At 41.9% G+C, this 25409-nt stretch overlaps 1 protein-coding gene across 2 annotated transcripts; it reads left to right on the forward strand.

The window, feature by feature from the left end:
- Positions 1-5556: 5556 nt before the first annotated feature.
- VSX1 (visual system homeobox 1) lies at positions 5557-14352 on the forward strand. 2 transcript variants are annotated; one of them, XM_033145050.1, is made up of 5 exons: positions 5557-6019; positions 9309-9387; positions 11139-11262; positions 12500-12680; positions 14031-14352. In XM_033145050.1, the coding sequence occupies exons 1-5, from the start codon at positions 5569-5571 to the stop codon at positions 14300-14302; spliced, it is 1107 nt and encodes a 368-aa protein (XP_033000941.1). In that variant the 5' UTR covers positions 5557-5568; the 3' UTR covers positions 14303-14352. The 2 variants fall into 2 exon arrangements, with proteins under 2 accessions (XP_033000941.1, XP_033000942.1); XM_033145051.1 differs by lacking the exon at positions 14031-14352 and adding an exon at positions 13245-13538.
- Positions 14353-25409: the final 11057 nt, after the last annotated feature.

The following is a 25409-nucleotide window of genomic DNA, read 5'->3' on the forward strand; positions in this document are numbered from 1 at the left end:
GTGACATTTAATATCAGCCATGTTCTATTTTCAGTGAGAGTTCTGTAGGATGCCCCTGTCTTCTTCCCACCAAGGCCTATGATTCTGGTTTAAATTAAAAGTGGCCCTTAACAAAATGTTATACAGCAGTGAAACCAGCTCCTTTATATGCTCTGAAGAGTCAACAATAATACTTTCAACTGGGGTTAACTGTCCAGTGACATCTTTTTAAACTGATCGGCAGGGAAGAAATGCTCTTAATTGACAACCTAAAAGCCCGTGAAGGGCTTTATCCCCCCAATAAGTTTTCATTGTCACAATGGTTAATGGAGTGCCTTATTTATATATATATATATAAATCCAGCAAGAGGAACAATTTACAAGTTTGCCAAGAGTCATTGTTATATATCCTGCCTTTATTTTTGAAGGGTGGGTAACGTTACAGTGATAAGCAGAAACATTAAGCTAGAATCGCCACCCAAATGTTAAAGAACTAGTTTCCCAGCCATTGCAAGGAATAGAATTCATGTTTCCAGAAATGTTTAGTATTTAGTAAGGCACTATCTGTCTCAAGGTTCTCCATGGTTACCCACTGTAACCAAAGGAGCTTTTTCCCAAATCAGTGTGCATAGGATTTCAACTTTCAATTATAATACACAAATTAATCTCTTATAGGTACACTAAACTCAGTACCATTAATATGAACTAAAATTCCTGAGCATATCCTTTCAACCTTCCACATCTTTAAAAAAGAGAACCCCCCACTTTATTTACTTAAATTAAGAACAACTTTTAACATGCTAATATTTTCATTAGGATGTTCTAACTACTGTTTCAAAATGCATTCAACTTTTAATGTAATCCTTAACTTTAGTTTTTTGTTCCCTGCTTTCCAACTAGTAGATCAGTCACCTAAAGATTTAATTGGTTCAATGGGACAAATTTTGATCCACAGACCATGTTGTGCAGCACACAGGTTAATTTTGGGATTTGTTTTGTGTGTAATATACTAGGGATTGAAAAGGTTAAATATGGTAATAAAGATTTACTTTCCTTTGAACAAATAAGGGTAGCTATTTATTGTTTGAAATGGTCAGGTAGCTTCATAGTTTAATTTATCTCTTTAAGATAGAAAAAAAAATTGAGATGCTGGTAATCTGCAGATATATTTAAATATAATCAGTAACTTAAATCAAAGGCAGATTAATAAAACAAAATTCTGTAGTTAGACGACAGCTGTAATAAAATGTCTTTATACATCAGTGTGTGTGTGCTTTTAACAGTGTTACCTGTCTTGAGACCACTGTTCCAAACAGTGCAATCCTATATATATATCTCCCAGTAAGTTCAATGGGGCTTACTCTTTGATAAGTGGATACAGAGCAGCCAATTTTGCTTCTTAAATATCTACAGCTATTTCCCCTTTCCTGGTTTGGGGTAAGCAGAGCTGCCTGCTAGCAAAATTACCAGCAGCCCTAATAGCATTGTCATTAATGAGTCAGTCTGAAACTACTAACTCCTCCTTTTCTTTTCTTTTTCTTCACACCTGACTAATTCAAAACGAGATTCCAGCCTTTTCTTATAAACCAAGAATAATAATGATCAAAAAGTAATCGTCAAAAGCAAAACCATAAAACCCAAGCCATTCGCATCACAATTACCCTAAATGAAAGTTATTGTTTTGCTAATCCCAGGAACAGCTTGCAAGGGGAGATTTGGGTCTTTCTTTAATAATGTAAAGTTAATACGCAGTCCTCTTGTAATTATCTTTATCAGAAGACCCCTGTTTAATCTGCATGTTTAGCAGAAAAGGACCAAATCAAAAAGTGATCTGCTTTAGAGCACTTGATGTAAGCTGTTTGTAAATCGTTTGCATAAACAGATGAAGCGGGGAAATGCAATCCAGGTGCAAGAAATGGAATCAGAGGTACAAATAACTGCAGTCTCCCCTCTCCCCCTTTTCTGTTTTTGTTTGGCAACACGTGGCTTGTGGTTAAACACAACAACTCTCTCAATTTAAAAGAGAGAGCCTGAAATCTAGCAGATTTTAGCTTTACGGGTGGATTTGACGGATGCTAAAAATAAAGTTGACCTGGAATCACAGCTTGAATTTGGCCAAGGCTGATGCCAGTGTCCAAAAGACACACTGAGGAGCTGGCAAGCTGGCTTTGTTGGTCAGCCAAATAACAAACCACCCAGAAACACTGTGGAATTTTGCAGTTTTCCTTCCTTTCCTTAAGAATGCATTTTAGTTGGGATACATTTCTCTTGTGATCACTGCTAATGCAGGATAGAAACTGGGAGGGGAGAAAGCCAGTTTTAAACCAATTGTACATGCTAACCAATGTAGGTTTTAAGGTGGAATTTCAAACATGGAGTGTACTCCTGAGAGATACCCTAGAATCTCCCCTGATACAACACAAATTTGGAGCAAGTTGCTCTCATGTGTCCTCCTCACTCCCAGTAATTGCAAAAACAAATAAAAACAAGGAATGTGTGTGTGTGAGTGAGAAGGTGTGTGTGTCAGTTTTTCTCTTCTTTCCTGCTCACAGGTAAAATGGAAGTTTCTATTCCGTATCAATAATTTTGAGTGAGGGGCTAAAGGGTAGCAATTATTCCAGATTAATTCTTACAGAGTAAATTGCTGCAATCCTAGGACTATCATTTGCAGAATAGGGAACATTGAAAGGGGGGTAAGGGGAGGCTTGCCCCCAAGAAGTGCTGGATGTTTTTGGGAAGTTTAAATCATAAACTGGAAAATAAAATAAGGCTACAATCTTAGACATGTTTATTTGAAAGTTAACTTTAAAAAGATCAGTGGGATTTACTGGAGATTTGGTGTGGGAGAATTCATGTCATACGGTCCATTATTTCTCTTTCAGAAATCTAAAATGTGGGACAAGTGTTGCCCCCTCCCCAGAAATACACTTTCCTCTTCTGTACCACCCCACAACTTCCACCTGCCCCCAATGCTGCCCATGCTATCACTTGTAGATGGACTGAGAAGAAACCCCCTCTTCCCTTTGGTATAATTGCAAAAGCAGCTTGCAGAGAGCAGCAGCTGAGAGTCACTGTACACTGTACACCTGACAGTGATTCCTGCCCCCCCCCCGAAAAACAAATTTCCATTTTTTGTGCAGCTAACTAATGGAACACCAAACCTGACCCAAAACACCAGTGAACAGACAGCAATATATTGTCTAAGATCCTAAGTGAAAAGGACAATGTGTCTGTGAGCACATGTGCCAGTGAAGAGCTTTTTTTTTTTAAGTTGAGGCCCACATTTCCTTCTAGGCAACCTTCCAGGGACCATATGCCAATGGTGGGTGGGGATCGGAGGCACAACCAGAGTTCAAGGTCACATTTCATGCTCATGGAAGGTGTGAAGCATGCCAGTAAGGGGTACAGCCTGGAGAAAAAGGGTGTCATTAGGGAGAGTCCCCAGGCTGAGAGGCTCGGAGGGCTGCATTTTGGGGGGCAGGGGGATTGATATGAAGAGAGGCAGACTCCATGGTTTTCTCCATCTCTGTTGCTTTGTTTACCCCCATCCCATTGTTTACCATCTAGTCTGATGAAGAACTCTGGAGAACACAAAAGCTTACACATTGCTTTGTGATAGTTTAGTTGTCCTATTAAAGGTATTGTCTTAATATGGATTTTGGCATTCATGCAACAAATAACCTTGCTCACGGGACTTGTCCAGGGTCCTGAAGGATTTGTTTCTGATTGCTTTTGCTTCCTAATTTTCTCCCGCGTCCTTAAGAGTCCTTAGAGTTGTAACTTTCCTGCCTGTTAGTCCCCTGCTCTATGAGTCTACCATAAACTCCTGCCTAACTTTCTTCCTTCAGACTCCCATGGACTCAGCCTTGCCTTAATTGGAAAAGGGGTTTTCCCTGTCTAGGGGAGAAGACGGTGGTACCTCTATTGGAAGATGTGATAGTTCAGTGGCAGAGCACATGCTTCCCATGCAGAAGGCCTCAGGCTCCATCTCTGGCATTTCCAGCTAAAAGGCTCAAGTTGTGGGTAATGAGAAAGCCCGAGAGCTGCTGCCAGTCAGAGTACAGAATATGGGGCTAGAATGATGAACAAATGGCTTGAACTTCTGTAAGGCAGCTTTGCCGATACAGTCTGGCTGTAATGGCTTACAATATATATTACTTCTAATGGATGTTTTGTAAAGCATGCTGCGTTTTTAATAAACTATCTGTCCCTCCTGTGCCATCAGTATTCCCTCACTACATGGAGAATTAAGACAGAACAGGCAATTAAAGGTATCTAAGGGTTCATTGCCAATAAATCTGATGGTTCTTGATTTTCCAGGTCCGAATGGCTGCAGATGATTATTGGGATGCCTTCACTGCCTAATTAATGGTTATGCTAAATATGCTACAGTGTAGACCCCCCACTTACAGTTATGCTGCGTTAGTATCTCTGAACCGACACCTTGCTATCTTGTTAGTGGTTGTCTTTAGCATTCTTTATTGCTATCTGTCGCCATATCACTATGACAGAATGAAGAGGTGGTTAAGGGGTGACAATATCCAGTGGTCCTGGGGGGAAGACCGTAGCTCTGTGGCAAAACATCTGCTTTGCATGTAGAAGGTCCCATGTGCAACCCCCTGCATCTGTAGGTGGAGTTAGGAGAGAACCCCATCTCAAACGCAGGAGAGCTGCTGCTTGTCAGTGTAGGCAATACTGAGCTAAATGGACCACCTGTCCGACTTGATATAGCTTCCTATGGGCTATGCCTCGAGAATCCACAAAAGGGCAACCAAAATGATCCAGGAGGTGGAGCTACTCCTCTATGAGGAAAGGTTGCAGCTTTTGGGACTTCTAGGTTTAGAGAAAAGGAGAGTAAGAGGTGACATGATAGAAGTTCTTATAACACTGGAATTCGTAGACACCCAATGAAGCTGAATGGTGGGGGATTTCGGACAGATAAAATACTTTTTAAGGCAGGGCGTGGTTAAACTACGGAACTCTCTTCCTCAAGAGGCAGTGATGGCCACCAACTTGGGTGGCTTCAAAAGAGGATTTAGACAAATTCGTGGCAGCATGTTTCTGAATGCCAGTTGCTGGAAACTGCAGGAAAGAAAGGTGCTGTTGCGCTGAGGTCCTGCTTGCAGGTTCCCGCAGGGATCTGGGTGGCCACTGTATGAGAACAGGATCCTGGATTAGATGGGCCACTGGCCAGACCCTGAAGGCTCTTCTTGTGTGCCAGCGACGGGGGGGGGGTGGTGGACGGCGTTGAGGGCAGGGAGACGGGGGACAAACGCCGAAGCCGATGGGGCTTCCGCACCTCGTAGTGAAATCTGTTACCCAGATCAAATAATGCCTACGTCAGAAAGCGGAGAGGGAAACGGGGGAGGGACAACAGGGGAAAGAGTGATCGGATCGCGGGGAAATTGGTGGCAATTAATTCTCATGGAGTGACCCCCCCCCTCGTCCCGCGCACACTTTCCCTGGAGCTGATTGGCGCCGGGCGGCTTGGGGCGCGCAGGATAAAAAGCCTCGGAGAGTCTCTCCGCGCTTGTTGTGTAGGCGCCCGGCTGCCGAGGAGAGGGGAGCAGAGGCAGCAGCAGCAGCAGCATGACGGGCCGCGAGGAGATCGCGGAGGGCAAAGCCAAGGGGAAAGCGCTGACGCCCAGCGGAGGCGGCGGCCCCGAGAAGGCGCGCTTGGGGAGCCCGTCGGGCGGCAGCCTGCGCTCCAAGGGCTTCGCCATCACCGACCTGCTGGGCTTGGAGGCGGAGCTGCAGCCGCCCGCCACCTCCTCCGTGACCGGCTCGGGCTGCGAAGGCGGCGGCGGGGCAGCGGGGCTGGCAGGAGGCGGCACCGGCGGCGGAGGTCCCTTGCCCATGGGCTTGGGCTTCCTGTGCGGCTTCGCCACGCAGCAGCCGGCCGGGGCGCATTGCCTCCTGCCGGCGCACCTGCCCTTCCTGCAAGCGCGCCCGGAGCACCATCACCACTCGCACCACCACCCGAGCCACCACCCGCACCAATACGGCCCCGGAGCCGAAAAGCACAAGGAGAACATCTCCGGTAAGCGAGACCCCGCTTGGGGCAGGTCCTCTCCGGAGGGAAGGAAACCGAGGAGAGCGACTGCCGTGGGGCGAGAGGCCGGGAGGGGTGGAGGAGCGCAGGCCGGGAGCAGGAGAGCTGCTGCCGGTTTAGATCGAGCAGCGAGCGGCCTGAGGGAGGCTCTCCCGGGAAGCGCACCAAGCAGGGCAGGACTGGAGCCCGACCTTTGAGCAGCGTGGCTACTTCGGAACAGGTCTGCTTTCCGCAGGGCGCTCCGAAGGCACAGAGCCACTGAGAGTCTGGCTGGCAGGCGCCGATCAGTTCCTTTTGGACACCTCCGAAGTTCCAAGAGCACTTTGAAAGAGTTGTTGTGTGTGCCACCTTACGGACCGAGAGATCTTTTGGTAGGGTCAGCGGGCTGGAGTCTACTTACCAGATGCGTGAAATATCCTCAGTTGGTAGGTGCGTGCACTGCACGCCATAGATCAGTGTTTTTCAACCTTTTTTGGGCAAAGGCACACTTGTTTCATGAAAAAAATCACGAGGCACACCACCATTAGAAAATGTTAAAATTTTTAACTCTGTGCCTATATTGACTATATATAAAGTAATTCTCTTGAATTTTTCAATTTTTCCCACGGCACACCAGGCAACATCTCGCGGCACACTAGTGTGCCGCAGAACAGTGGTTGAAAAACACTGCCATAGATAGACAAACGAACAAACCAACCCGTTAGGTCTCCATAGTGCATGGGTCTTGCATTAATGGGCTATCACCAATCCATTTTCCACCACAACACGCAAATTTGTTTCCCAAATCTAAAGTTGGTAACAATCTTAAGTTTAATATATTTGCTAACAGATACCCTGTGCCTTTTAAAAGCAGTATAATATGAACCACCACAACATGAGGTTTCCTCAACTCTCACTACATCACTGTACAGGCAAAAGTGCCACCTGTTGAATCCTGGAGATCATGTAGCTGTTAAATAGGACCTGCCTGTGTCCATGAAAAAGGTGTTTGCATCCTGTCCTTCCAATAACCCACATTACAACTTCACAACATTATAACACCCTACTGTGTGTTGCTTGAGAAACAGTAACTTGCAAACATAGAATCAGACCATTAGTCAGTCTAGTCCAATTTTGTCAACATTCACTGGCAGCAGCTCTCCAGAATTTAAGACACAAGTCGCTGTTAGCACTTCCTGGAGATGCTGAGGATTGAACCTGAAACATTTTATGCACAAAGTACAAAGAACTACGGCCCTTCCCAAAGCAAGCCCATACCCAGCCAGTGAGCTTCATGACTGAGCAGGAGTCTGATCATGGAGTTTATCATATCTGTCACCAATACTCTAGCACCTGTTCTAGCCAAAGGCAGAGCTACATGGATATGCTAATGCTTTAAATGAAATCCTGGTGACCTGATCTGCAGGGGGAAAGATTTGGAAGGAGATGATTTGGAGCACCAGGCAGCTATTTCAGAACCATTAACTGTTGGCAGACATTAAATAATTTCTGCAAATAAAAGTGCTGATGAGAGAACTCCAAAAAGATCTGAAACAATCCTTATATGGATGGGCCATTTGGATTACAAGCTTCTGCATGTGGGAACACACATGTACAAATATTTTCACATGTGCAAATGTTCACACAGATTCACCAAGGACCATTTCTGATGTGACATTCTGTTCATAAGGGATCACTTTTGGATGTGCAGATGTATATAGGTGTGGAAATATTAGGCAAACAGCTTGTTGGGACAGGTGAGTCCACGGGAAGAATCTAACAGCATTGCTGCTTACAGCACTATTCTTGGGTCAAATATTGTGGCACGGTGTTTTCCAGTGTGTGATTTTGGTAATTATCTCTGTGGGTGAACACCAGGACTTGGAAGTTATACAGTATGCACATTTTCGCTCAAGCATGTTTTCACTCAGATCATCTTCACACAACACACACCAAACCGTACTTGAGTTTCTCTTCAGTGGTTATAGTTATAGCAGTGTTGAACATCAGCATGGCCAATGGCAATCAAAGGTAGGCCTTTCTCACTTGATTGGAACCTTCCACCATGGTGGGTTTCTAACCAGGTGGCAAACACCATGGCGCTGGGCTTCCTCAGGTTTGCCATGGGATTCACTCACTGCTGTGTAAACGTGTGATGGCAGCCCCTGTCTTTCCAGGGAAGAGATTAAAGGAATGCCTGCTTGATTTAGTAATCTCAGAGGCAGCACGGCTGCCAGCTGAGAGGTCAGCATAAAACTGAAGGAGGAAAAGGGCACTAAAAATACTATTGAGCTGAAAATTTCAGCGGCTGTTTGAAGGTGTTGGTTCTTACAGAATTTTACTCAGCTGGAGTTTTTTTTTTAAGGGTTCTGTAAAACAGTATACATTGGAATAAAAAAACTGTCCTATGAACTATGGGAGAACAGAGGAATTTCAAATTAATTTGCTTAAACAAGCAATCTCATATAATATTTGATTCTGTATATCTTATGCATTAATACAATATTGAAATGGAAAAATAAAGGCTGTTTGGTAACTTTTATTGTGATTCAGAGAAGGCTCCATCTAGGATGAACTCAGTTTACTTTGGAGCCCCCTGTTCTGTTGTTCCCTTGCTAGAAGAACTGGACTGACTCCGATTCTATTCCTGCCTTAGCCTTCTGCCCACCTGCTCTAGTTGCTCTGCTGGTGCTGAAAAGCTGGTGTTTGTGGCAGCTTCCCTCCCATTTATTTTGCCAGGCAGTGGAGATGGTTGGAGTTGACCTATATTCCTAATGACTGAGGAGAGCAGTTTCAATCAGCTCTGGCCACTTGCCAGCCCTATTTGTAGTCCTGGTTGGCAGCTACCTGCCCCCCTCCTTGGTGCTTACCACAACAGGGACTATTGGACACAGGCTGGTCGAAAGGTGGCATATGTGGTAGATAACAGCCAATATATACTTGTGAGTAGCTATTTCTTGACACTGAAGATGCTGTACTAAGTAGAGTATTAGTTGGCACTGCAGCTGTTAAATGCCCTCCCTGGGGAAGTCTGCAGAGCTCCCTCTCCTCCCATTTTTAGATGGGCCTTAAAAGCAGAGTTATTAACAAATTCTACTTCTGAAAGCTGTCTTATTGGATTTTTATACTAATGTTGATTTTCTTCACAGTAATTTTTATTGCTCTTTTACAATTTGGAAACTGCTATGGGAAAAAAATCTGTTTTAAACAGTGCATATTAATAAGTTGAATAGAACAATGTTTATACGGGGGGAAACCTTTGATCTATATTTGTTTTTCTCCCCAACCAAAATATTAGATGAAGACAGTTTGTCAGGGGACAAGAACAACCTCAAGGCATCTGATTCTCAGATCAAGAGAAAGAAACGGCGGCACAGGTATGACAGATAAATAATACTGGATATAACTGGAGTCTTCCCAGACACAGCTTGTAGCATTAGATCCCAGAGTTAAACTTTGTAAGTACGCTACATTCTCTCTCTTTAAAATCTCACTTAAGCTGCAATCTTATATTCACCCACCTGGGAGTGAGAATCATTGAACTCAATAGGGCTTACCTCTGAGTAGACACATATAATAGGATTTCACTGTTAGCATTTCTGTATTGTATTGTATTGGACAGTACTGTATAACTTTTTAAAATGAATTATCTGGTCTGTAGATGTTGGAGAAAGAAATTGCCACTTGATCAGACATGTGAATTTTTGCTAGAGAATTCTGGGGCTTGGGACAGGACAGAAGTCACACCATTTAACCTGGAAGTCCTAATGGTTAGTTGTGGTTACTCAGTGGCAAAGGAAAGACACTTTGCACATGGTCAGAAACATTTTATTTTTTTCATATGCTCAGTGCTAAGCCTCAGCAGTGAAAACAATATATTGGGGAAAACCTGGCTCAAAGTAAGTCCTGAAGGCACAACAGAGACATGTGCCTCAGTAGTAAAACCCATGTTTTCCACACGGAATGTCCCAGGTTCAATCCCCAGCATCTCCAGTTGATAAAAGGATCAGCAAGTGATGGAGAAAGCCTGAGACCTTGAAATGCCAGCCAGTGGGCTGGATGGACAAGTAGTCTGACTTAGTATAAAGGTGGCTTCCTGTGTTCCCAGATTAACTGGGCCATCCTAACCATGTCTACTCAGAAGCAAGGCCTATTTAATTCAAGGGGGCTTACTCCCAGGCAAGTGGGGTTGTAATCCTATGCATATCTAAAGTTGCACTGTAAGTCTTGAAAGCACAACAGTAAACTTCTAGGCAGCATGAAATCTGATTGAGTTGGGAGATTCTGAGTTAATTTAAATCACATGTTGGTAATGAAAGGATTTCTCTTCCATTTTAGATTTTTTTTTTTTGGGGGGGGAGACAAATTCCTAGGCAGATGGAAACACAAATGGACACCATTCTATGCCACTTCTTATTTTGTACAGCATTCTGGAAGTTATAGTTTGCGATCTGCCTGTTTGTCTGAGCAACAGAGCTTGGGGTGGACTCTAGCTCCCTCTTGTTCATTCCCATTACCTTGTACAAGAGCAAGGTAATTTAGACATCAAGGTCTCAGACCAGGTTGGAACAACTCCAATCAGCCTGTCAGCAAACCCAATGGTCAAGGATGATGGGAGCTGGAGTCCAGCAACAGCTGGTGGCTACTAGTTTCCCAATCCTGCCTAAAGCATCAAAGATTAAAAGTCACAAATAACTGTGCTGCTTTTATATTAGTGAAAACATTGTGGGCACTTTTCCCATGGAAAGCAATGCCAAAAAATACAGCTCATATGTTCTATTCTCATTCCTCCAGATGTTCCTGGACTATATAATTCCCATCATCCCTGACCATTAGCCATGCTAATGTCCAATAATACTGGGGACCACCAAATATTGTCTGAGGCCTACAGGATGAATGCAGTCCATCAGCCATGTACCGGTACTCTATCACACACACTTTCACACACATGCAAACACGCACACTTGCAGTTCCAGGCAAATAGCAATTATAGTACAGGAGTTTAACAAGTTCACTTGGTATTTCTCACTCTGGACTATATAATTCCAACCTACACATCTGCTACTAGAGCAGAAAGTTGTTTCTGAAGGATGTGACACGGCCATCTATGAATTTATCGTCCCTGTAGGACTGTGTTTACTGCCCATCAGCTGGAGGAACTGGAAAAGGCTTTCAATGAAGCCCACTACCCGGATGTGTATGCCAGAGAAATGTTAGCCATGAAAACAGAGCTCCCTGAGGATAGGATACAGGTATGTTGTTTGTTATTGTTAAACCACCATAAAGAGATCATCATGTGGAAATGGGAAGTTCGTTTAGGGAAGTTTTTAATGTTTGAAGTTTTATTCTGTTTAATATTCTGTTGGGAGCTGCCCAGAGTGGCTGGGAAAACCTAGCCAGATGGGTGGGCTATAAATAATAGATATAGATATAATTATTATTGAGTGTCAACACATTCATTTAAAGCACTGATCAAACACAAGTCATGGGAGCTTACTAGACCCTCAGGGCAGGTAGGAATGGATATGTTCCTGGACTTCAATTCCTATCATGCCTGACCATTGACCATGTTGGCTGAGGCTGAAGGAAGTTGAAGACCAACAGCATCTTTTATTTTCAGTAAAAAAAAACCGTTGAGTATCTGCCTAATAGGGAATTTGGCACTCCAGCCCATCTGAATTTGACACCTTTGGATTAAGGAGTGGCTGGGTAAATAGCTCTGAGTAATTATTTTTTCCTAGCAAATTGTCCAACAGTGCAGGAGGCTAGGCTGTATAATCTTCCAGCCATCTGATTCTAATTCAGCTCTATAAAAATGTATATAGATGGACAGGAATGACCCATTAAAATAAGTAAAAAATAACAACAGATGTTACAGTAGTTGCAATAGCTAGCCTTCACTTTCCAATATTATGACTCTACTGCCACTGTAAATTTGCACCAATGGGGTGCTAGTACAATACACAATGTAGACGGGACACGATCCCAGACCAGGTAGTATTTCACAAGTAAGGCAATAGTATTAAGATAGAATAACAATAGCAAAAGGAGTAAATGTTAACCTTATCAGTTAATTTATGTAGTATCACCTTCACCTGGAACACAGGGTTTTTTTTAGCTGGAACTCAGTTCTGGCACCTCTCAGGTGGGCACCATGTCCATTGCCATTATAACAAAGGAGGTGTTCATGGTGGGTTCTGGCACTTCTGTTTCTAGAAAAATAGAACTGAACACAATGAAAGGAAAAAGAATTTCTACTGCTTATTTAGTGAAGGAATACGATTGAGAAACTGTTAATTTGGTTGTGTGTGTCTTCTATCTTATTTATGCCAACAGAGAAATCAAAAATTACTTAGAACATACTTATGCTTTCTTGATCTGACATGTTTTATTTGATGTCCTTTCCTCCTCCTCCTCCCCCCCCCCCCGTCCTCCACACAAATATGGATACTTTTGCTAAATATATACTTCTTGATGTAAATCCAAAAGGTTTGGTTTCAAAACCGAAGAGCCAAGTGGCGAAAGCGTGAGAAGTGCTGGGGCCGCAGCAGCGTGATGGCAGAATATGGTCTCTATGGTGCTATGGTGAGACACTCCATCCCACTACCTGAATCAATCATCAACTCTGCCAAAAGTGGGCTTGTGGGCTCCTGTGCCCCCTGGCTGCTTGGTAAGCAAACATATAGCGCTCTGCATTCGCTGGTTGGGCTGAAACTCAGTTAATTAAGCGGGAAGAGCTTTCAAAATGAAAGACACTACTGGGGTAGAGAACAGACTTAGGCTTCACAGCCTTCATCCCAATAGTGTTGCTAAGTGCATTTGTGAGCATTGCTGCAATGATGGTGAAATCTACCTTCCAACCGTCACTGACAAGGATCTCACTGTGTTGGGGTGGGTGGGTGTGCACTCATGTGTTTGCTCATGCTTGCACACATACAACTTCTTATAATATACAAATTTATTCTATATTTACACCCTATACACCTGCTCTCTACCCCAGTAATGCTTGTCCTTTTGAAAGCCCTTCTCTCTTCATTAACTGAGAAATAAGGAAGTGATTGTTAGCTGACTTGCCATCACTTTTATGAAATACTAGAGTGAAATTTAGATTTAATTACATAAAGCAACATTTTGTTCTTGTGTTAACCACAGATTAACCTTTGGTTAAGAATTTTATCAGAGCTGATAGAACAGCTTTCTTCCTAGTCCTTCAAACTTCCTCCTTGTACGACAGGGACATTGCATGGAGAAAACAGCTGCCTTGCTTGCGAAATCCCCTATGGAGATCCTGCCATGCATGAATATCAGAAGCAGAGCTACTGACCTGTCTTCCATGAATCCAGTTGTATGCTATCTTAGTATGCATGGCTAATGATGGAACCATGTGGATGGAGAGGGCAAATCTGCTCATGTGTTTTACATGAGCAAGCTATGGCATGTGTGGTACTGCAATGGATGCAGCCATTGATGACTATTATTTATTTTTATTTCACAAGGTTTATATACTCTTTGATTGTAATGAAACCTCAAAGTGATGTACAACAAGAACAAAACGATAAAATGATCAGTTTTTTTTTAAAAAAAGTTAATGATTTAAAACATTCAAAAAATAATTAAAATCAATGATAAACTAAAAACTGTATTAAAACACATGTCAATATTTAACATGTCTGGATAGGCCTGCCTAAGCAAAAATGTTTTTAACCTGACACCCAAAAAAGTAGAGTCATGTACTGATGTCAGTAGACAAGGAGTTCCGAAATATGGGTGCTGCTGCACTAAAAGGTAAATTTCTTACAAATTCAGAATGAGTATTGTGTGGCACCTGTATCAGTACTAGTTCTGCAGATTGAAGCAATTGAGTAGGCATATATGGGACAAGGTTATCTTGCAGGTCTACTGATTTCAGTGGGCTACTATGAGTTTACCCCAATGAGTTTCAGTCAAGCTAGAGTACTAGCTTTCTCAGTCACTGTTAGGTTTAATCAGTATTCTCTCTGGTCTTTGCTTTTCTTTAAAGGAATGCATAAAAAATCAATGGATGTTACAACTAAGCCCGAAAGCGAGGAAAAGGGGAACAGTGACTGGAAATCTCAACGCCCTGAAGAGGAATTAAAAATTAAGCAGGTAGAGCAGGAAAGAAGCTCCACTGACAAATTTACCTCAATGGACAATTCTGATGACATTGCAATGGATCTCTCCAGCACAGCAAAGCATGAGAAAAAGCACGACACTTTGAGACAGTGTCTCAGTGGAGGCCCCCAGCCCAAAATGAAGGACAGCGAGCACTAAGAATCAGAAAGAGGAGAGATGTGATACAATAGAAAATAAATAAATAAATGAATGAATGAAGAAGTCTCTTCAATGCTATGGGAAAATATATTTATTAATGTTTAATTAATATTTATTAGTATTTTTCAACTAACTAATACATTTTACATAAAAGTGGGACCTTTTTTAGATGGTGCCCATCCAAAATATAAAATTTATTTTTTCAACATTAAAGTTGTTTATACGTAAACAAGATAAATTGGGGTTACTGATTTTTTTCCTTTAAAATGTCTCACTAAGTCACCTTTTATTAGCAGCTCCAGAAAAACGATCAGGGCATCCTCATTCTATAACATGGGAGAGATTAACCTGTGGCCCTCCGGATGCTGGACTACAACTCCCATCATCCCTGATGATTGGCCAAGCTGGCTGAGGCCAATGGGAGTTGTAGACCAAAAGCAACTGGTTAGCCACACCTGCTATAGTAGAAAAAGAAACGGAAGGCACTTCATCTAAGCTAATCCAAGGTATGGCAATGACAAAAATGCTTTGGGTGTTGTTTTCAGAAGTGATAAACCTTAGGGAAACTTTGTTCCTTAGATTACATGCTACTATAGGACAGGAATGGTTAATTTCTATATTTCTGGTGACATTACAAAGACTAGGGAGGGGAGGGAGCACAACAAACCAGCCTTGACAAGCATTGCCTAGCAATTTAAGGGCTTAACATGTATGGAAGACATGATGTTGGAATGTGTATGGAGAATCATGGCTTCTTTTCCTTACAAGTGAAACTGTCACCAAAAAAAGTTTGTGCACATCTTGAGTCCTACAGGGGGTAGACTATCTGTTGACATTACAAGGTATATATTTATACCAAACTCTGAAGGCCACCAGAATCTGTTCTAACAGCATCCCCTTTAATTTCAACAGGATTCACACCACCACCACCACATGCTGGATTGAATCCTCTTGCAGAGTTCTGTGGAACACATGCACTCTTTTCTTTTGTGTCAGAGAATGCTGTGTACAGCTCTAGAAAATGAGAATCTCAGTCTATAACAGAACACTGAGCAGAACAAATTATCTTTGCACACAAAGACCATTTCCTGACCCTGAAGAAAAGAGATTAGATCTTGCCTGCACAATGCTCTGTGTGTGTATCAACCCTCTTTGTTTAGAAGATGCTACATCAGGGTACCTGTGTTTACAATATGCAGTAGGTCCAACTGATGCAGGGAAGCAGATGGTACCCGGGAACACTGTGGACTATCTCCTTGTTCTTGACCCACTGATTTCACCTTGAGCTGCAGCACATTTTACTTGATAAGGAAACTTTCCCTTTACCATGATTTGAGCATAATAAATGGAATTACACTGTGCATTTGTACAAATTTGTATTTTGGAAAACATATGCAATAACTCTACATTTTTGAATGTTATTTGACATGCTATGCATAGAACTCACACTTGTATTAAAATATCAAGCCATAGAACCCAGAAGTAAAAATTCCTATTTGGAAAATGCCATAGGAAAAATATTTTGTAATTATGTCTGTAAAAGTGTTAATGTTTGATATTTTTTCCTTTGTCTTTTTATATTTGTCTGAAAGCACTTTAGATACCTCCATTTTCTGAATGTTCCCCTACTTGTTTTGTTTGCCACTTATTTATTATTATGCATTCACAAATAAAGTTCTGTGTTTGTTTGTGGCTTTTGAAGATATATATATATATATTAGCTGCTTGATTTTGAGAATACAGCTTCTAAGCAAGTCCTATTTTGGTTACAAAAACTTTTGTTGGTGAAAGAGTGAGACTTGGGTGGCCTAGATTTTTCAGCAAACGGCCCCCCTGCTGCAAAGACTACATTGCTGATTTGACATCAGCCTACTGTATTCAAAGCTATGTATGAACATAGAGCAAATGTGTGAGCTCTTGTGGGGTAGTCCATTTCAAAATCTGCAGTCACTCTGTGTGTGCAATGTGCAGAATAAATCTTCACAGGGCACTAAAACTGCTATCAGACAATACAATGCTTCATTATTTCCTATAAGCTATCTGTCATAGAATCATAGAGCTGGAAGGGACCCAAGGGTCATCTAGTCCAACCCCTCACAGTGCAGGAATCTCAGCTAAAGCATCCATGACAGATTGCCATCCAACCTCTGCTTAAAAGCCTCCGAGGGAGTCTGTTCCACTGTCAAACAGCTCTTACTAACAAAGTTTTCCCTGCTGTTTACTTGGAATCTATTTTCCTTAACTTGGTTCGAGTCCTACCCTCCAGAGCAGGAGAAAACTTGTTCCCTCTTCCATGTGACAGCCCCTGAGATATCTGAAGATGGCTGTATCTCCTCTCAGTCTATTTTCCAGGCTAAACATACCCAGCTCCTTCAACTGTTCCTCAAAAGACTTGGTCTCAAGACCCTTGATCATCTTGGTTGACCTCTGCACATGTTCCAGCGTGTCAACATCCTTCTTAAATAGTGGTGCCCAGAATTGGGCACAGTATTCCAGGTGTGGTTTGACCAAGGCAGAACAGAGTGGTGCTATGACTTGCCTTGATCTGGACACTATACTTCTGTTGATGCAGCCTAGAATAGCATTAGCTGTTTTTGATCCTGCATCACACTGTTGACTCAGGTTAAGCTTGTGGTCCACCAAGACCTCTAGATCCTTTTCACATGTACTGCTAGTAAGCCAGGTGTCCCCCATCCTATATTGGTGCATCTTGTTCCTCTTGTCTTGCCTAGGTACAGAACCTTACATTTGTCCCTATTGAAATTCATTTTGTTAGCTTGCCCAGTTCTCCAATCTGTTAAGGTCATTTTGAATTCTGATTCTGTCTTCTGTGGCATTAGGTACCCCTTCCTGTTTGGTGTCATCTGCAAATTTGATGAGCATCCCCTTAATTCCTTCATCCAAGTCATTTATAAAGACGTTGAACAACAAAGGCCCAGTACAGAACCCTGCGGCACCCCACATGTCACTTTTTCCCAGGATGATGAGGAACCATACATACTGGGTTCAATAGAATGTATATATACTGTGTGTGTGTAAAATCCCTCAATATAGGAGCATTTAGAATGATCCAGTTTCTGCCTGCGTTAAGATTATTAGATAATTCCCCCTACTTTTTCCTCTAAAGAAACCAAGCAGATATTGAGAAAGGGAGAAATAATTTTGTTTTCACAGCAATTTAAATAAATAAAATTCATGCACATGATGGATCTTTAGGTGACATGCACTGCCCTAGAAACTGTCTGAATCTGTTCTTTAGAAACAGCTTCTTAGACAACATGAAGAGATGAATATGTTGCATTGATCAGGCAGTGTGGGGTCCCACAGTCACCTAGAGGTACCAGGCAAAATATGATGACACACTGGGCACATTTGGCTTAGCATTGCCTTGCCCTCTGATGTTTACCTGACAGCAATATCCTGCTGGTAAGAACAATTCCCCCACCCAGCAGCACTGGTTCTAGCTTCATATAAAGGCACTGATACATATCCCCATCTCAGTGTCAGATCAAGGTTTTGCTTTCTTGCTTTTGGGCACCTGAGAGTCCTGGATTTCAGCGCTTGACAACAAGGGAGACCAAGATGTCACGGCAGGGCTGAAAGCAGTTTTCACTATGTCTGAGGACAGTAAGCAGTAGCTACAGGAGCCTCAGTTACTAGGTTACCCGTGGGCTGAGGACTTCCCAGAGACACAGTGGACCACTGGTACTACAGACTATAAAGGTGCTTTTTATAAGCTTCAATCATTGACCAAAAAGTTATCCATGAGGGTGGTGGTGATATAAAGAGACAGGGCTCAATTTCATACACTGATTTTCTTAACTACCGGTAGATAAAATTTTGAATGTAGCTTTGTAGTCTTCCTAAAAAACATTTGTTAGTAAATACATAATTTTTAAAGATGTAAATTACAGGTGGCTTTGGGGACAGTGGCTGTGGGTTGTAATCCAGAAAGTAAAATAGTATTTTAAAAATGACTACACTTCATACCATTTGATAAACTCGTAGTACATTTTCATCTTCTGTGTAAGACAGAATTGGCCCCAAATCACATTCTAACAGACATATTGAAATGTTTCCAATTTTTTTCTGCCAGACAAATTTTATCTGAAAATGATGTAAAGGTTTTATTAAAATCTAGGTAATTCCAGTCTGGAAAGATTCCTAATAGAGATCAACATGTGAATAAACATGTAACAATATTCCCACCTGGAGCAGAACTGGCAGGTTGTCTACATAGACAAGAAAATGTAGAGAGAACTCTAACAAAAACATGAGCTATGAAAGTTTTAGGAAAATATTGTTCAGAACATCATAGTAATGCAAACACTATGATCAACAGATGCTCCGGATTGTTATCCTAATGCATGTTTTGAAACACTCTCAAAATAACTAGGTTTGGCTGGAATAAACAGGAAAGGATGAAAAGAGATTGGCGAGTAAGTAATTATTTGTGAGTGACTCAAACGCTGAGTTCCTAAAAGTGAATTTGCAGTGAACATGATAAATAATGATGGGTAAAGGCTTATTTAATCAGAAATTAGGCTTTACAAGAGCCGAGGTTTGGCACATTTAAAGCCTAATCCTGATTCGGCAGCATTTGCAAACAAATTTATCTGGGCCGTGCAGTGCTGGCACTAGCATTTTGTTGCATTTATGACCACACCCCTTACATGACACAGATGGCACATCTCTTTGCTTGTCACATTGGAAAACAGAAGCCAGATATCATTGGAAATAATAAAAGCAGAGAAAACATACATATTAAAAGCAGGAATTTCTAAGCTTCAGTTTTTCAACCCTCTCCCTTTTAGGCACCGTAAAATCACCTCTGCTATGACCCACCCCATTATTCAGGCTATGCTGTTATACCTAGGACCTGTATTTCTATTGCTTTGACATCTCTCTGAACAAGCCCTTCACACACACCTTTCTACTCTACAGATCCAACACAGTCCTAACAATGTATGTCTGAATGGAGAGGAGGTATTTTGTGGATTCTTCTAATACAAAACACATTGATGAATAATACAAAAAGGGCTCACAATATGTAGCCTTGGTTTTTGTTATCCAAACCAAAATGATTAACCAATTCTTGACAGGGAAAACCTCAAATAAGGTTATGTAAGTATTAAGAGGGTGGCACTACATCTCAGTTAAAGGGGGACAAATTTTGATTGTGTTGCAATAGAAATAATAAAATAAAATGGCATTTACAAGCCAACCTCTTTCATATTAACATTACCCTAATCATTATCACTACTACCAATTATTGTGATGATGCTGAACCATTAGTTGGTTGGTTGAAGTGATCTGAACGGGGCTAGTAAGCAGCAAGAATAAACGGTACAAATGCTTTTCTAGAAACAACCATCTCTCCCCATCTGGAATGTTTAAAATAGAAACATGCATAATGCTGTAAGTAATTCCACATTCTTTTTAATTTATCTGGGTTACAACAGCATTTTCTTTCATATTTACATCTTTTCACTTTGCCATATGGACAGTTAGATCCTAGGATTTAAGAGTATTTGCTGAATTAATGATGAGAGGTGTGGGGGTGGGGAGGACATAAAAAATGAAATGTGAAAAAAATGAGATTATTTAGATTTTAATTTGTGGAGGGGGGTTACGAGATTGACTGGATTATATGTTTACTTGGCTTTCATAAGAAGACTTTCCCCCATTCTTTTTAATAATGAATGACTCATGTTCACATAAAAGGGAAGGCTGTGTGCATTTGTTGCAGAAACATCTGTATTCTGCCATTACTGTATGATTTAGGAATATTAATTTTTAACTGGCATTTTATCTAGGTTTATCCCATCTTGCTGCTTTGTGGAGTTTTAGATTGAAAGATTAAGCAAATGTGATGTTTAAAGAGATTGCCCCCCAGAGGGTAATACAGGTTATTGCACATGAGAGAGAACATGAAGTGTTCATTACTATCCAGTGAGTATATAGAAGAAAAAAGCTGTGTTCTCCACCTGCCCCCAAGATCACAGGTGAACTGTGGGATTATGATCCACGTCCCTTATTGTGTAGTTTTGGTTTGCGTTGCTGATAGCAGGTTTGCCTTGAACCTCCTGCTTTGTCCATTTTCTTTCTTTTTTCTATGCATGTAGTTAAACTGGAGGCCTATGCATGTAGTTACACAGTATATATTCAATTAGTAATGCCTATTTCACTTCTCCATGAGCACAGCAATCCAAACTATGATTGACCACATTATATGTGGCTGCTGACAATCTGGCAGTGCAAACAATGCTCCATCCAAATCTTGCTCAGTGGCAACTGGGAGGGGTCACAACTGGCAGAAAGCACTGGAGCCTAGCAGAGGTCAGAATACAGGCAGAATGCAGCAGCTAGGTTACTTGTGGGGGCAAAGTACCATCTGCATATAAAACCTTTATTGCAGTATTTACACTGGCTGTCCATCTCCTATTGGGCCAAGTTCAAGTGACTTGTCAGATAACTTTATCTACTCTCTGTTTTGGAAAATACTTTGTCTATTCATCCACCAGTTTTCTATAGGTTCTTGAGAACCTATTCCTTGCCAAACTGAGCACAATGATTTCCAAGGTGGGAGTAGCAATTTTCATTGACATTTGGATGCCAACTGCCATCTTGAATCAAGATGGCAGATGGTAACGTGACTTTGTCCATTTTTTGGCATAGGTTTCGCCACCTCTTGAGATATCATTGCCAAACTCAGAATGAGGGTTTCTGAAGTAACAACATGTGCCATTTGGAATCAAGATGGTAGACAAAAACATGACTTTGGCTTGACCAACCTGATTTTCGGCATGACAGGTCCAAACTCACAAATTGCACAGTCACTCAGAGCAGGACCATTGTGCTATCTCTTTCATACATCTGTGAACACTTGCTGAGGCCCATCTCATGCTATACTATACGGATGCATGTGCCAGGCCACATGACACACCACAACCAGACATGCCAATCTTCACTTATGATCGATCAGGCATTTTGGACACTTAAGATATAGCTATGATGGGATACGTGTGCGTGGCCTTCTCCCCTGCAATATTTATGATATAATTTGCAAATAATACTTTGGTAAAGCTAACAAGAAAGAAAAGGGCTAAGATCCCACTGATTGGCTAGTAAAGGAGTAGGGTTTCTACTAAAACACTCCTGCTAAACATGTGATTTATGGTTTCTTAAAAGGGATCTGCATGCACAGGCCTGGTTGCTCTGTGTGCTGTATTGGATTCATTGCATCACCACCACCACCATTAAATTTATATCTCAAACAGCTGTTTATTTTGTATATACTTCTTTACTTCTCTCCTTGTTAATTTTACTTATCCTTCAATATACCTCAGAATTTGTATACATCTATCAACATCTCTGCTTTGTGCATCAATAAACCATATATTTCACAATATATAAAAAATAAAAAGTCCAGTAGCACCTTAGAGACCAACTAAATTTGTTCTTGGTATAAGCTTTTGTGTGCATGAACACTTCTTCAGATACATACTGTACCTGTATATTTCACATTCTTGTTACATTGCAGTAGCAAAGTTCAGGAACAGTCCCACTTCAAAACGTGTGATTCATGCAATAAGCAGAAGAGGGCACTGTTCAATTATTTTTCACTTGTAGATAATCAACAAAACTGTTGAAGGAAAGTCCAGTACACCAATGAATTATTGGCCATTTTCATTGAACCCTCTGGATCACTAAGCAGCAATTATAGCTATTCCTTAATTATTAAGAGATCTTGAATATACACTCTTCTTCTGTTTATTTAGAACAAGAAAGTAGATTACAGTGGTACCTCGGTTTAAGAACAGTCCGGTTTAAGAATGATTTGGTTTACAAACTCCTCGAAACTGGAAATAGTGTCTTGGTTTGAGAACTTTACCTTGGTCTAAAAACGGAATCCAAACAGTGGAAGGGCACCGGTGGCAGGAGGCCTTATTAGGGAAAGTGCGCCTCGGTTTAAGAATGGTTTTGGTTTAAGAATGGACTTCTGGAATGGATTAAGTTCGTAAAGCAAGGTACCACTGTATAAGGATTCCGGTAAAAAGAAAAGGAAAAGGAAAATCAGATATATTTAACACTACAAAATTATATCAGTTTTACAGCAACATAACTGTTATAGTCCAAGGGACGCTGGTGGTGCTGTGGTCTAAACCACTAAGACTCTTAGGCTTGCTGGTCGTAAGGTTGGCAGTTGGAATCCATGTGACCGGGTGACCTTCCATTGATTTGTCCCAGCTCCTGCCAACCTAGCACTTTGAAAGCATACCAGCGTGCGTAGATAAATAGGTACAGCTGCGGCAGGAAGGTAAACGGCGTTTCCATGTGTTTTGGCACTCGTCGCAGTATTCCATGCATCAGAAGCAGTTTAGTCATGCTGGCCACATGACCCCAAAAAGTTATCTGTGGACAAAACACCAGCTCCCTTGGCCTGAAAACAGAGATGAGTGCGGCACCCCATAGTCAAATTCGACTGGTGTCCAGGGCTCCTTTACCTTTTTACCTTATAGCCAAAAAATCCTGGGAATTATACTTTGGTGAGGGTGTTGAGAACTGTGATAGAACTCTCTAGCCAGCTCACAAAACTACAAACTGAAAGCCAAAATTTGGCTGGTTCATTTCTTTAAACATATAAAACTCAACCACCCAATACTGCCAATAGCACCTAGATATATCTGTCCCTGTGTTTGTTTTCCATTACCAACACCACCTCTCTTTCTACTTAAGCTTCTAACTACATACCTCCTCCATCAATTTTGCCCTTAGATCACAATCATTCAATATCACCATGTACAACTGGGAGATTAGGGTCACAAGATAAAGTAAGGCCCAGTAGTAGGCACATAAAATACCACATGCCAAGAGGAAGATGTTGAGTCCACTTCAACACTCCCCTCCCTTGCATCTTACTTGTGAGGTTTGCGGTCAATATCACAAATGCATGTTTGCTCGAGAAGCACAGGGCGTGTGGACAGAGTTCTTTAACTTCTTAGAGAGGACCTCTGTGTGTGGTCACTTCCTTTGCCTCCTCTAGGTGGGAACTCTATAACAAAGGAGACAATCCTTCCTACTTCCTTCTGCCTGTGAGGAGACTCTTCTCTTTCCATCATGACTCAAAGATGACCAGATATGCATGACTAAAGTTCCCGCATTAAGCCATGTTAGCTAAGACTACCAACTTTTATTTAATGTAACTTATAAGTATTTTTTGCTCACTACTTTGCTGTATTTGCTGCCTGCATTGAAATGTAAGTAATAGACAACAAATAATTGGGATTAAAATGTGTAATTGGCTAATTCCTAAGCTTTAATGAGCTGCAAAACTTATGTTTTCTCTGCTAAAAAGACTTCGCAACCAGTTTTTCTTTTTGTATTTATCCCACACATGTTGGGAAAGGAGGTTTAGATCTAAATCTACAGATTTAATCCTCAGTCCATTTCCCACATTACTGAGTAGGAAAACCATCCAACCGAACTTCCCATCTACCAGACTCACCCCAGGTTGCCTCTCACAGTGCCTGCCTACAATTCCATAGCCTGACTGACAGTAGGAGATGCCCCATGACTCCCCAAATCAGCAGGTAAAAAAGGTAAAGGTAAAGGACCCCTGGACGGTTAAGTCCAGTCAAATGTGAGTACTGGGTGCGGCACTGATCTCGCTTCAGGCAGAGGGAGTCGGCGTTTGGCCACAGCTAGCTTTCCGGGTCATGTGGTCAACATAACTAAACTGCTTCTGGTGCAACGGAACACCATGACGGAAGCCAGAGCACATGGAAACACTGTTTACCTTCCTGCCACAGCAATACCTATTTATATACTTGGACTAGTGTGCTTTCGAACTGCTAGGCTGGCAGAAGATGGGATAGAGCAGTAGGAGCTGACCAAGGTTGAGTGGATTTGAACCATATCAGCAATCCCCTTTGGTGTCAACTCTGCCACTCACAGAAGAGCCTGTTCTTATAGCAAGGCAGGCTCCGGACCACGGCCACACCTCAACTGTATTCACTCAACCAACAATCAACCAATACATTGTACTGCAATCAGCACAAACACTCGCTTACTTGCAGGCAAATATCTCAGTGAACAAACTGATGCAAGCAACAAAACATGCACGCTATCTTGCTGCCTGGGAGAATATACCAGGCAGGGGTGGTGCCAAACAGCCTTCCCTGATTAGTCTTCTGTTGGTCTGCTCCATTCAAGCAAACACATGAATTAGATCTATCCGTTTCTATGGAAAACACAATCCTCTTAAACAGAGAACTGTAAAGGTAGCATTTCCCAGTTCACAGAAGGAAACCAATTATCACCATTAGTAGAAATAATTACAGTACTCTTTCAGCAGCCAGCATACATTTTCCTGCAAACAGATTTTTTTGAATGAATAATGAAGACTCAACAGATGGGAAATGGTTTCCAAATAAAGCATAAGTATCTCAGTGATTAGCATGGGAATAGCAATTCAATGAGAGCTGAGTTCCTACCAGAACTGTAGAGGGAAAGTAGCATTTAATCCTCCTCCTCCTTCATACCATCCCAAATATACAGTGGACGCTTGGGTTGCAAACATGACCCGTGCGGGAGGCACGTTTGCAACCCGCAGCATTCGCAACCCACAGCTCCACGTCTGTGCACACGCGGGTCACGATTCAGTGCTTCTGCGCATAGCGCGATTTAGCGCTTCTGTGCATGTGCAAGTGCCAAAACCCAGAAGTACGGTAACCAGTTCCAGTATTTCTGGGTTTGGCGCAGTGTGCAACCTGAAAATGCACAACCTTAAGTGTCTGTAACCCGAGGTATGACAGTATTGACAATATTACATTTTCAAACTCAGTCTTAAACACTGTTGATACAGAAATGAAATCGTGATCTGGAAAAATGAAGAAACAGAAAAGGTATTGAATATACTGTATTCCCCTAGAGCAGAAGCAGGGAAACCTATGGCCTTCCAGATGTTGTTGAACTTCAGCTCCCACCACTTGTAGTCAGCATAGGCAAAGGTCAGGGATCATGGGAGTTGTAGTAAAATAATGTTGGGTGGGCTACATGTTCCCTTCCCCATCCCTGCTCTTGGCTTTGTGTGTGTGTGTGTGTG

This window comes from Lacerta agilis, chromosome 3, assembly GCF_009819535.1.
Source record: "Lacerta agilis isolate rLacAgi1 chromosome 3, rLacAgi1.pri, whole genome shotgun sequence".
In the NCBI taxonomy this organism is placed as follows: domain Eukaryota; kingdom Metazoa; phylum Chordata; class Lepidosauria; order Squamata; family Lacertidae; genus Lacerta; species Lacerta agilis.